Source organism: Lissotriton helveticus, chromosome 1_2 (genome assembly GCF_964261635.1).
Source record: "Lissotriton helveticus chromosome 1_2, aLisHel1.1, whole genome shotgun sequence".
Lineage (NCBI taxonomy): Eukaryota > Metazoa > Chordata > Amphibia > Caudata > Salamandridae > Lissotriton > Lissotriton helveticus.
Genome location: NC_136058.1, coordinates 356,065,827 through 356,079,412, shown reverse-complemented (window position 1 = coordinate 356,079,412; position 13,586 = coordinate 356,065,827). Strand labels below are relative to the sequence as shown.

The following is a 13,586-nucleotide window of genomic DNA, read 5'->3' as shown; positions in this document are numbered from 1 at the left end:
GAATCCATTAGTAATGTCTAATGTGGTTTTGTATTTTTTGCGCACTATGTTATTCATTAGTGCAGCACTATGCGAGTTTTGTACTGCAAATGTTTTGCAACATGAGTTAAGGTGTCTGTAGTCCAAAACAAGACGATATGAATTGTCTGGCTTGGAGACAGGAAACAAAGGGTTGTTCATTTGTGAGGTGCAAGTTTCAATCACCCCCTGGTATTCAAGTTGATCTAGGATCTCTTTTACCTGTTTTTTAGCTTCTTGCTTAATCGGGTACTGCCTCTGTGCAGTAGGTTGTGATTTTAACTGGATTTTGTGAGGAGGAGAGTCCTCATCCCATCCCGCATGATTTTTATATAAGGCAGGGGCTTGAGCTACTGCCCACTTTCTTGCAAGTGTATATTTTTTATGAATTGGAATATGGTTTGAGAAGGCAGGCATAATTATTTCTTCGCCATGTGGGCACTCCCTGACAAACTCTGGAGGCCAGTCTCATTCAGCTAGAAGGATGTCATAGCCCTTGGAGAGATTATCCCAAAATAGGCCCCTTATTTTTCTAGTCTTATCCCCCTCTATACGCAATGGTTTTTCATATATTTTATGAGGTTTGCTAACTCTGGTATCCGCAGTTTCCACCTGAATGTATTCATTCGTGTCCACTATCTCCAGATGATTCATAAGGACTTTGGGGGCTATGCTCACTTCTGCTGCGCTGTCTAGCATTGTCTGAGCCCATTCTCCGTTTTTCAGCTGTGTCCTCAGTATTCTCGGCATTGTTGATTACTTTAATACTGGCTACCTTCTTTTTTGGAAATTGTAATTTTTTATTCAGATGAGCAGGTTCTTTGTCTTTGGACTTGACGTGCTCTTCCCTGTGTTCTGATCGTCCTCTTCTTTCCGATTTCTGCGAGGAAGTCTGAAAAGATTGAGAGGGACGTGTATCAATATCTTGATATCTTTCAGGTTTTTTTATATTATCCCTATTTCTAAGGTTGTATTTTTTCACAGAGGGCTCCCTTTGGGGAGACTTGCATCCTTGATCAGGAGATCTTTCTCTCCGCCGAGGAGACCTTCCTCTGGACTGGAATCTTTTTTCTTTAGGATTGGATTGTTTATTTCCATCCCAGCTCTTTTTTTGAGTGTTTAAATTATTTTTAATAAATACCTTTTCAGGACTTTCAACTAGTTGGGGTTTCACTGGTATTCCACCCAAACTATCTCTTCCTAGTTCTTCATAGGATTTTTCTATGATTCTGGCAATTTCAAATGGTTGGTCTGCTATATTTGTCTCTTTTAACCTCTGGCGAATCGCCACATTTGCTGCTTCTCCCTTTATGTTGGCTAATAATATTGCCGAGACCTGCTTGAAATCTTTCAGTAATTTCATACCGAGAGTTAAAGCGGGTTCTGGACCGTATTCATCTTGAATCTGTTTTAGCACATCTGGTATTACTGACATGGATGGTACACCATGTGTTTTTGTGTAAATGGAAGCAAAGACTGTTCCCCAAGTGTCACAGTCCTCCACATGTGGTGCGATTCCCATTGGAAGACAGATAGTCAGAATCCTATGTTTCTCAACAGGGGTGGTATCTGGGAACACCGCCTCTATTTGAGTTATTTTTTGTGCTAGCCAGAAAGGAATTTGTTCCCGTTTTGCGGGTACCTTACCTAGACAGGACTGTATGTTCTGTGGTGTAATTTTATTTGTGTTCCCCTGATGAGTGGTCAGCTGTGGAATTTTAATTGCTGGTTGGACTGTTGAAGTCCGCATTACATATTGGACTAATTGTCTATGTATTTTTATTAATTCTTTTAGCTGTGCTAAAAGATCTGGTGCAGGCATTTTTTCAATGTCTGGATGTGGTGTGTATCCGGCTAGGACCGGACACGTTGCTCCTGGTCTACCTAGTGGACCGAGCCTGGTGATGTGATTATTATGTTTTAGGGCGCCATGAAACAAGAGCAGGTGCTCTTGGAATTTGAGTGGTATTTCCACCTCCTCGAAAGGAGTGTACTCATTAGGAGGTTCCTCTATTTTGTAATAGTGGAAGTCCTTTGTTACAGCGTTTGCTGCTGGAAAGTTTATCCATGAATAGAATACCTCTGTCTGCCGATATTCGTGTGCCTCAATTACGAATATGACTGTACCACCTCTTGGTGTCAGTCCATTTTCTATAAGTTTTAAGGTTATAGATTTTCTTATGTTGACCAGGATGAGTATTATATCCGGGTCATTTTGCAGCAGAGTATTGTCAGCTGCTAGGAGTTCAGTTGCTATTCTAACTGTCTCCCTTTCTTCTTCAGTTTCTGACATACTATTGTCAAGGAGATTATTTTATTTATTTGCAGATCAGGTTTCTATGGAAACAAAGATTAGATGCACAATATTTTGGAACAGTGTATCCTTCAACGTTGAGTAAACCAAGAACCATACATAGGAGTCTCCTCCTGCGAGGTTTGGCGGATATGACCTTTCACCCACTCCAGACGTCTTTGGAGTATTATGGGAAAAAAGGGGCTCTGTGTGAAAAAGCACGACTGAGTTACTCTAATGTCTTGCGTTAGTTTTATCGCCTATCCAAACGGTTGGGCGCCATGTAGTGTAGTTCCTATTATCCCAATAGGCTCTGTGCATTGGAACAATATCTTCAATAGTATAGACCTAGGGCAGAGGTTAACTAGGTCTTCTACCAACGATATTAGACTTAAAGTTTTGTGTTTGCCAGCTAGCTCAGAGTTCACTAGAAACGTTCTCGAATAGGCAAGGAGGATTTTAACCTCCCTGGATAGACAAGAAGGGATTTAGTTTCTGACAACCATAGAACATGACAACTTTGCTCTCCCCTAATCAAGAGTGTATCTCTAGAGTCGTGTGAAAACAAAAGACAACTTATTTCACTCAGTCAGTTCAGTGCATTCTTAGTTTCACCAGATTGTAGAGAAAAGGAAGAGACGGGCGTGTTCAATAAAAAGATGTTATTTATTGATCAGTCTCTTTTCTCGTACAAGAGAAATGAATCGCTATTATTGCAATACTTATAGTTAAGTAAAGTGCATACAGTAAAGACAGAATTATAAAATAATACTGTAAAAGCATTGATATGGTTTCTGAGCCATATGATACTTTAAAATGGATAAAATAGATACATACATATATACATTTGACTAATCGTACTCAACTGGTGCTTCTAACCACGCCTACCCCAGTGTACCTGACCTAAGCCTAATACGTGGGCGGGAGTAGATAAGTAGCAGTTTAAGTTAAGTTTGTTTTGCCAAGGGACTGACTCGAGAATTCTCTGCAAGGGGTTATTCAGTTATGTACCTGAGATCTAGAATGGTGGAGGGCTGGTATCTCTTATCCCAGGTCTTGATATTCCAGCTTCCTGCGAGGGCTGCTTGGAAGCGCCGGAGCTGGATTTCTCAGCAGGAGAAAGGCAGCGTCTCGTTCTCAGCGCGTCAGGAAGGCGGGGCAGCGGCTGTGGGCTTCGCTCTCTGCTGGGCTCCTCGGCACGGCTCGCTGCTCCAATCTCGTCACCACCGCATGTGTTTGCTTAAGGCAATGCCGGTAATATTTATACCTGAAAGGTGCCGAGATTGACGTAAGGATGGACATATATACGTCAATAAGGATGTCATATGAACGGGTTCGTTCGCACATTCTTTACTGAAGTTCTCGGTGAAATCAAAACAATGGCTATGGGAATTTCCCAGGTCGCTGTAGGTTTGATTTGTTTTGAGAACTCCGTATGCCTTATCAGGGGCTGGAGGAATATCGCTTGTCTAATTAGATGGCATGCGTTATGACCTAATCAGATAACGCGCTTCTGTGCAGTGGTGTGGCTTAATCAGATAACGGTTTCTGCACCGTTGGATGGCTGCTAGTTAATTATTAACCAAACCAGGGTCAGGAATAGGGGAATCGATACAGTACCTATAGGAATACATCACACCTGTGCCTTCTGGCAACAGTCCAGCCCGAACTGCCAAGCCATGTCTTCCCTGGACCGGAATCAAGCTTCCCAGGACCGGTTTCTGGCATTACAGCCGTCTTCAGCCCGGCTTGCTTGAATCCAGTGGCAAAGTGAGCAAGGGACTCACGTCTGAGCATACCCTGCCACACTTATGGCGGCCAAAGCGGTACAAAAGTGGGTGGTGATGGACGGAGCATCTGAACCAATCAAACACTCACACCCAGTCAAAAGATCTGGGTTTGATCCATCACCGTTCTTTAGCCCACTCTGCCAACCCAGTTCAGACATGGCTATATGCAAATCAGTCTGACCCTGTGCCTCATGGGAACAGTCCAGCCCGAACTGCCAAGCCATGCCTTCCCTGGACCGGAAACAAGCTTCTGAGGACCGGTTTCTGGCATTGCAGCCGTCTTCAGCCCGGCTTGCTTGAATCCAGTGGCAAAGTGAGCAAGGGACTCACGTCTGAGCATACCCTGCCACACTTATGGCGGCCAAAGCGGTACAAAAGGGGGTGGTGATGGATGGAGCATCTGAACCAATCAAACATTCACACCCAGTCAAAAGATCTGGGTTTGATCCATCACCGTTCTAAAATCCTTCTGTGCTTGCCCCATATCTCCCTGCTGCATACGCATCTCCAAGCCCCGTAAGTCTCTTTCCAGGTCATGCAGTGTCCGTTGTATGCTTTTTAACACCCCCCCCACTCTTAGCCATACTACATCCCCTTATTGTGACCTTGAAGGCCTCCCATACCACCTCAACACTTTCCACAGAGCCCTTGTTGCGTGGGAAGAAGTCTTTAATCTCTTGGCCGAGCTCATCCGTAAACACTGCATCCAGCAATGCAGTGGGGTGTAGGCGCCAAGACTGCCGAGGCTTACCATATCCAGGCACCTGAAGGCTCACCAGCACTGGGCAATGATCGGAGTATGTTCTAGCTAAATGTGTCACTCTGCCAAGTCCCGTAACCAACCCTCTGGACAACAGGCAGTAATCCAGCCGTGCCCATGTGCCCGTGTGAGATGTAAAGTGTGTGCCTTCCCACTTCGCGGGGTGCAAGTGTCTCCAGCTGTCAAATAGGTTCCCTTCGTCCATGATATCCAGCACCATCTCCCTGGCCTTCCTATTGTATTGAGTCCCTCCATCTGCCCTATCCAGGGCTGGTGTCAATGTCACATTAAAATACCCACCCCATATGGTATGCGAGGACCCAATATCTACGACCTTGCCCCATAACATCGAAAAGAATTCCGGCGTATCCACATTCGGGCCATAACAGTTAACAATCGTGACAGTCTCATGCCCAGCCTACCCCACAGGATAGCATACCTCCCAGAAGGGTCCAACATGTGCCCAAGTGCTGTAAATGGTACATTCTTTTTTATCAATATTGCCACCCCCTAGCGTAGGATGAGTAAGAGGAGAATAATCGAATAGACGCCTATCTACTTGCAAATGTAATATGAGAGTGCTGATGCATATGCGTTTCTTGTAATAGAAGAACCTGAGTACCATGCCTGTCCGCATATGCGAGTATTTGTCTAAATTTTCTAGCATCCCCAAGGCCTCTAACATTCCAAGACAATATCTTAAGAGTCGTTTGAACCTCCTGCACTGCCATGATCCCTTAAAAACATGCTAAACAGTACTGCAGCATAGTAGATTTTGCACATTACCTTCCCCACTGTGTTTCTCACTAGTGACTCGAAGATTGCGGCTCGGTATTTCTTGCAAACTTCAACCCCAAAAGCCCCCCTCCCCCACCCACTGAAGCATCCCAAACATGCCAGCAAGATTCTCCCCACTCCCCTCCCTCCAAAAACGCAAACATTGTATAATGCGATAGGGGAATACCCATTGGGGTGTTAAGTTCCAGGTGGCAGACTAAAACCCCATCTCCTGGTAGCAAGCTAACTACAAGAGCCAGCCTCCTGCAATAGACAGGGGTGGCCGGCGGATTGCAGTCGTGCGTTACTCAAGTTTCGTGTTAAACATTGAACAGGGAACCAAAATCTTGTATGACATATCAAGACAAAGAGAGCAAACCTGGCCATGCACGAGGTCCATGCATAGGTAGGGGAAAATAACGCATTGTATGTTCAGCAGAACCTCTCTACTGCATATTCGTCACTGCAATAGGTACATGCGTATCACTCCACATCAGAGAGCGGCATCTCGTCGACATCCCCCTGTACTGTAGCCTGTGTGTTCCTCCGCCTCACTGTCTTTAGGAATTTCTCCACCGACTGAGGGGTGGTATGTATAGTCTGCTTCCCTTCGTGCGTCACGCGGAGTCGCGCCAGATAGAGTAGCCTGTAGTCCACTTGTTCCTGCCTAAGCTTCTGCTTAACCGCTTTGAATTTCCTCCTCTCCTCCTGCACCCGCACAGTGAAGTCATGGAAAACAGTGAACGAAATTGCCTCATCGGTGAGCTGTCTCTTCTCTCTAGCTATCTTCAAGACCACATCCCTGTCGCGATAGTTAAGGAGACGGCCGATAATAGGCCTGGGGTTAGCCCCGGGGGGCGGTCTCGGACCCAATGACCTATGCGCCCGTTCCACTATGAAGTGGGGGGACAGCATCCCCTCGCCGGTTATCGCCTGTAGCATCTTCTCGACATATTGCTCCATCCGGCCTGTGTTGGTACTCTCCAGCACGCCTAGTATTCGACAGTTGTTGCGCCTGCTGCGGGCTTCACTGTCCTCATTCTTGGCATCTATAACGTGCATTAATTTATCCATTTGCGTCATAGCTGTTTTGAGTTGCTCCGGGACATCTTCCGAGTCGGATGTTATGTTATGTTATGTTATGTTAAAATTGTTTATATAGCGCAACGTACACCGGGTAGGTTTCTTGGCGCTTGAGGGGCAGAGCGCTACAGGAAGGGGTGAGTTAGTTGGAATAGGCAGACGAAAATAGCCAAGTTTTAAGCTGTTTCCTGAATTGAAGATGATTATCGATGAGTCGTATAAAAAGAGGGAGAGAGTTCCAAAATTGGGGAGCCAACGTTGAGAATCGCAGCCCGCCATGTTTGTTTCATTTGAATCTTGGAATGCTCAAAAGATGTTGGCCGGATATTCGCAGTTCCGCTTCTTTGAGTCGAGCATCATGGGTATCGAGCCTACAGGCGATGGTATCTATCTGGCTGGTAAGCGTGTCTACTTTGTCAACGATCATGGCAAATCCTTGTCACATTTCTGTAAGGATAGTTTGCATGTCCGTACCGCTTCCCACCACCGCAGGCTCTCCCCTCTCCGTCTCCAAGGGCCCTTGCTTAGCGCCTCTTCTGGACTGGAACGTGAGCCGCGGCTGTCGGGCGTCCGGCTTACCCATGTTGAGTAACACTGCACTGCCGATTTTGTGTTAGGAGCAGATAGTAACTCTTGATCTGGAATGTCCCACAATGTATGACAGCTCAGGAAGGCGTGCTAGGGCTGCATCGCGCGCCCAGAGCAGTGTACCAGGGTCCACAGGCACCACTACCGGCTGGGCCCCTTAGTTTATGAGATCGCCCATGATGTCAGCATATGCTTGCTTGGGGCGTAAAGTCAGTCAGTGTCCCTTGCCCATAAAAAACAGGCGACTCGGCAAGCCACGGTGAGCGCAGGTCCCCTATACTCAGTGCAGAAGCGCCACAGACCCGCAGCCTCTAGAGGTACCGGCCTCCAATGACGCAGGAATCAGCGCCCCTTAAAACAGTAGGGTCTTGCACGCCCAGTCCATTCAGAGGCAGTGTACAGCAACACTCAGCATGTGCAAATATAGCTCCCTCATGCACCTCTACCTCCCGGCAGCTCTCAAGCGATTAGGGCAATACTGCCGTCAGAGGCATTCAGCGCTGCAACATGGCCGCCGCCATCTTGCAGGGACTTTGGGTCGCACGGACAGGGGCGTTCCGCAGACTATGAGCTGCACTGAGCAGGGGTGACACACCAACCTTCTGCCCTCGGTACTTCAGCAGCAGCGGGGCATTGTCGATCGTCGCAGCCTCCCAGTCTGCTGTATGCTCACCATGCGCTCCGGCAGACACAGCAGTGCGGCCCAGCAACCTCATGGGAGCCGCGGGTCTCGCGCAGCGCCCGTATCAGCTCACAGGCTCCACGGCTCTCAGCAGCTCCCCTCGCGGGTTCCCGTCTGCAGACGGACATGTCTCGGCCCGGGTAGTAGAGGGGCCCAGTACACACCGCTTCCAGCTGCAAGACACCTGCGCTTAATAGCAGTAGGCAGAAGTCAGTTTCAAGCTGTATAACGCAGGATAAATGTCGGATTATGTACCGGCCTGTGGGAGCCTCACGATGCCACGGCCATTCTGCTAGTGCGCCACCTAGCGCCCCTCGGGTTGTTGGTAAATAACTTTATCTAGATTGTATTGCTACTGCTTCTGGTCTTTATGAGTTAGCTCCAGGTTACCCTTGGAGGGGTGGGGACCTTCGCTCTATAAATATTTTTAGGCATAGCATAACATAACAAACGTTTGGAGCATTGCACAACACTGCATTGACCTGTAAGAGTGATCTTGTATGGCCCAAGGAATATTACAGAAAAGGAGCTTGCTCACTCACAACCTTGTAATGAAAAGTTGGCAGTGATATGATTTCTAAATAGATCAAATATTTCTAAATATAAAGTCCTTTATCGCAATGTCAACCAAGACTTCCTAACAGTTTTTTGCTCTCCCGGACCAAGATTGCACCTGCGATGGTGCCTGGGTTTTACAATAACATGTTAATAGATGACTTGCTATATAATATTTGCATAATTCTAGTGCTAGGCGAGAGGTAGTTGGTTAAATCATTGTGCGAAAACATTAATTACAGCTTTTAATTTTATCAAAATGAATGCCTAAAAAATGAGAAAAGTACAGACATAGCGATAAAGAAATACGATGAAACTAGAAGGCATCATAATCTATAACCTCAGACTTTAAAAGCTATCCAATCACGTAAATCACCACTTGTCCCTAAAAAGAAGAGCAATATATTGAGTCAGTTGGGCAGCAAATCATTCATTCATATTTTATTAGAATAACTGACACCTCAGGCAGTGGATTTCACTCTGCATGAAGGGAGCTGCAATGGACAATACCATGAAATGTTGCACACCTGATGAAGGACAAGTCAGGTATGGGGCGGGATATCTGAACTGACTCCTGCAGTTTGGAGGTCCACTAGTGTTTGCTTCTTGGTTCCAAGCCATACCTTCTGGTGCTCATAAACTAGTAATCTAGTTTCCAGCTAGTAATTCTGTCTGCATGCAGTGAAGCTACATTGATGCTGTCCACCATGGATTCAATGCCGCCATCTAACCCTATCTCTAAACAATCAAAAAGCAGTACATGTATGCAATCCTCAAATGTAACCACAGAATTTACACTGCTGTGGAATCAGTGAAATGCATAGTCAAGTGCTTCATATTGACACAGTAGGTTCTCCAACCAGCCAGGTCCAAAAAGATTTCGATAGCTAACCACCTCTGTCTGCTGGTTTTCCCCGGTCACGCCTGACCCTCTGAACAGGATCCTTCATGCAGTGTCTGGTCTGGTCAGAGGACTGTATAGGTTTGAGAAGATCCATCATTGCTCTGAGTACTCCATTGACACTTTCTGTCTGGTTGGTTTTCAAAGACTGGTACTTCACCTTCAAGGCCTTAAACTGAAGCACCCCTTCATACACGCCCCGTTTGCCAGTAAAACACAGAAGGTGCAAAAACTATGTGCACAATTTAGATACTAGAGGCCTAATGTAGAGTAGGTTTATATTGGAAAACCCTTCACTGTCTGGAGCAAATGATAATATAAGTCAATCCCTCTGCTGAATATCTTTCACAGTAGGGGTAAGATTGTATTAAGTTCTTTCCGCCAGAATTGGACAATTTTCTTCTAAGCTTTTCCTACCTTTCCTGTTGCAGGTCCATCACCACTCAGATCTACCTTTTTCTACTACACTTAATGAAACAATTCAATACACAACTTTTCAAGGAACATGTTTTCCTTCTGTAATAATCTATTTAGATTTTGCTGACAATCAAAGACACCCCCCTACACTCACATATTTCTATGGTATCCCACACGCTTGCCCTGTGCTCCATTACTTTGTGGCTTCTTTTCCCTTCATCCTCTACAAGTGTTCCTTGTGTTTGTACAAGAGTTCCTACATGCATACATAGAGGACACACAGATATATTGATATGAGCAAACCAAACATACCTTCCTTTGAAAGAAAAGGCCTGGCACATTAAAAGAACATGATCTGAACTCAGAAATGGAGACTAATGTGAATAACAGGATGGAAGAGTTTACAGTGGGAAAAATACCATAAATTCCATCATTTTACTGTGGATATGGCCTTGTATGTCTTTGAGGAAATAAAAAAGCAGCTCACCCCTTTGATGGCAGGCCCATGGAACTTGCCTTAACATATGTATCTAATGAATGGGCCTATTCCAAAAGGTACATTTAGATATAAACATAAGTTCAAAACTGAACTTGGTGATTTTAAAAAAAGCAATTCCTACAATGCATAAATGTATTTACTACTTGAGATTTTTTTTACCACAAGTACAGAAAACTTTGTAATAATAAATCACTTATAAGGGGTGGGAACTGTGCTTTCCATGGTGGTTTGGCTTGGAAGTTTGTATGTTTCTGGCCATGCTCAGACTTCCCTCAGACCTCTTTTCACCCTGGAACTGGTACCTAGCTTTCCAGGGTTGGAAGGAGAAAACCCACCTTCAGATTTGGTAGGGGTGCATGGTAAGAGCTTCTTTAATGGGGGGAAAATGTTCTCTGGAGATACAAAAACTCATTGCATATGACTCTTCATTCCCGTTTTAAGTTCTCCAGCGTAGAAAACTCAGCACAGAGGTAATAGACAACTTTAAAAAAAGTGACATGACCTCCCCAAAAGTACACCTGGAATCCTGCACCTGTCACCTTTCTTTTTTGCCCTTAATGAATTGTTATTTCCTAACTATATGCCGTGATCTTCCACAGCCATCCCAAGTAACACATTCTGTACTTTTAAACCAGGCTATAAAAAATCGCGATTCAGTTTCCTGTGTCTTGTTTTTGCTATTGTGTTATGCACCGCCAGCACCAAAGCACATCTCCCTATTGGCAAGTTTTGTATGATAACCTTGAAAAACAAACGATTATTCAATATATATTTTGGCTCTATCACTTACATAAGGAATTTTAGGAAAACATATTGTTTAATGTAAAATGTGTGAAGGTTTACGTTAAGTGCTTGTTAGACACTATGACCACATTCCTCAGATACAGCTGCTGCTCAGTCTGTATTTCTAGACCAGATGAGTAAAGAGGCATAATGCACTAAGTAGGGAACAGGGAACCTATTTAAACAATCCTATAGACCTTTGCGAAAATGGATCATGGATCTCTTAAGTTTCATTTATGAGGATGGTGATGCATCTTGCCTTATTTTTATTTCATGTGTTCTTCTCTTCTACAGTGAGACCTTGCAATTTAAACACTTGCATTCATGGCTCTTGCACTTCAAATGACCTGTGCATTTGTTACTATGGATTCAAAGGACCGACCTGTAATGAAGGTGAGAAGGAATGCATGAGTGGGACAGATTCACTGGGAATGTAATGAAAAGAAGCTGGTCGAGGCTCTGAACAAACAACTGGTCTGTGTTGGTCTCTATCAGCAGGTCTGCCAATCAATCAATCAATCAATCAGTTACTTGTAAAGCGCACTACTTACCCGTGAGAGTCTCAAGGCGCTGAGGGGTGGGGGTGCTGCTACTGCTCGAAGAGCCAGGTCTTGAGGAGTGTTCTGAAGGTCAGCAGGTCTTGGGTCTGACGCAGATGGGTCAGGAGGATGTTCCAGGTCTTGGCGGCACCTAACCCCTGGAGTCACTCTGGGGTTCAGGGTTCCAGTGATGGAGGTCCAGTCCTTATCACCCAGGTAGAGGGCAGCAGGTAGCAGGTCAGCACAGAAAATCAGGAGTCCAATAGAGAACACTCCATAAGAGTGACAGTCTTTCAGCAGCACACCTGTCCTTCTTCCTGGCAGAGTTTCCAAAGGTCCAGAAGTGTACTGAGACAGCGTCATCTCTCCACTTGCTTGTTTCCTCATGTCACCATGACCCTCTGAACAGGATACTTTATGTAGTGGCTGGTCTAGTCAGGGGACTGTATACGTTTTATAAGATCCCCTATTGCTCTGAGTACTCCATTGACTCTTTATAACTACCTGCATGATTTTTAATGTTTGCTACATCAGCTTCAAAGCCAAATACTGAAGCAACCCTTCATATGCGCCTGCAACACCAACTCCAAAATCTTAGCCAGGAAAACACAGAATGTGCAAGAAATATGTGCACAATTTAGATACTAGCGGCCTAATGTAGAGTATGTCTATAATGCAAACCCTTCAATGTCAGGAGGAATTGATAATGTGAGTAGAGTTCCCAGCTGAATATCCTTCACCATAGTGGGAGGGTGGTGGAGGTAAATCTAAAGGGTGATTCTCCTTTTGTATTAAGCTTTTTGCACTAGAAATTGGAACAATATCTTCCCAGCTTCTCCCACCTTTCCTGTTACAACTCCATCACCACTAACATCTGACATTTTCTACTACACTTAATGAAATAATTCAACACACAACTCTTCAAGGAACATATTTTCATTCTGTAATCATCTATTTATATATTGGCGGCAATCAAAGGAGCCCCCCAACACACATATTCCTCTGGGATCCCACACTCTTGCTCTTTGCTCCATTGCTTTGTGGCTAGTTTTCTCTACAAGTGTTCCTACATACATACAAGATGATTGAGTTTACAGTGAGAAAATAAACGCCATCAAGTCCACAATTTTACTGTGGATATGGTCTTGCATGTCCTTGAAGAAATAAAAATACAGCTCACACCTTTGATTACAGGTCCATGGAATGTTTTCAATGATAGTGATCTAAGAGTTCTATTTAGAAAGGTAAGTGGTTGTAAACATAAGCTCACAATTGAATTTACTTTTTTAATCCTCCCAGGATCCACAAAGTGATTCCCGGCAGGCATAAAGCATTTAATGTTAAAGATTTTTCTGCTACAATTGCAGAGAAATTCACAGTAATAAATCACTCTCATGGGTTGGAACTAGGTGTTCCAACATGTGGTCTGACATTGAAGTTTGTTTTTGTGAATTCCAGGACTTCCCTCTGATCCTTTTCTACCATGCAAATGATCAGACAATTACTCTTGCCATGGTTGGAGTAACTCTCTTTCCATGTTGTCAGGGAGAGTAATCACTCCCAGAATTGATGACTGTGTGAGGGAAAGGCGTATCTTAAATGATTAAGGCTCAGGAAACTCATTTAAACAGCCCTATAGTCCTTTGTGAGGATAGATGCCTTAAATTTATTTTACACGGATGGGGACGTGTTTTTCTTGTTTCAATTTAATGTGTTCTTTTTTCCAGTGCTATCTTGCAGTTCAAAAACTTGCATTTATGGTGTTTGTACTTTGAATGACACCTGCACTTGTAACCATGGATTCAAAGGACCAACCTGTAATGAAGGTGAGAAGAAATGTGTGAGTGGGACTAATTCACAGTGAATGCAATGAAAAGAAGCTGGTTGATTTTCCGCACAAA

The 13,586-nt window shown here is 44.6% G+C and overlaps 1 protein-coding gene across 2 annotated transcripts in view; it reads left to right on the top strand.

The window, feature by feature from the left end:
* LOC144807916 (uncharacterized) overlaps positions 1-13,586 on the top strand; it is a 503,122-nt gene that overhangs the window by 91,284 nt on the left and 398,252 nt on the right. For both annotated transcript variants that reach the window (XM_078673509.1, XM_078673507.1), the window contains 2 exons: positions 11,441-11,539; positions 13,413-13,511. In XM_078673509.1, the coding sequence (XP_078529635.1) occupies positions 11,441-11,539; positions 13,413-13,511 (198 nt within the window). The remainder of the gene's footprint in view (positions 1-11,440; positions 11,540-13,412; positions 13,512-13,586) is intronic.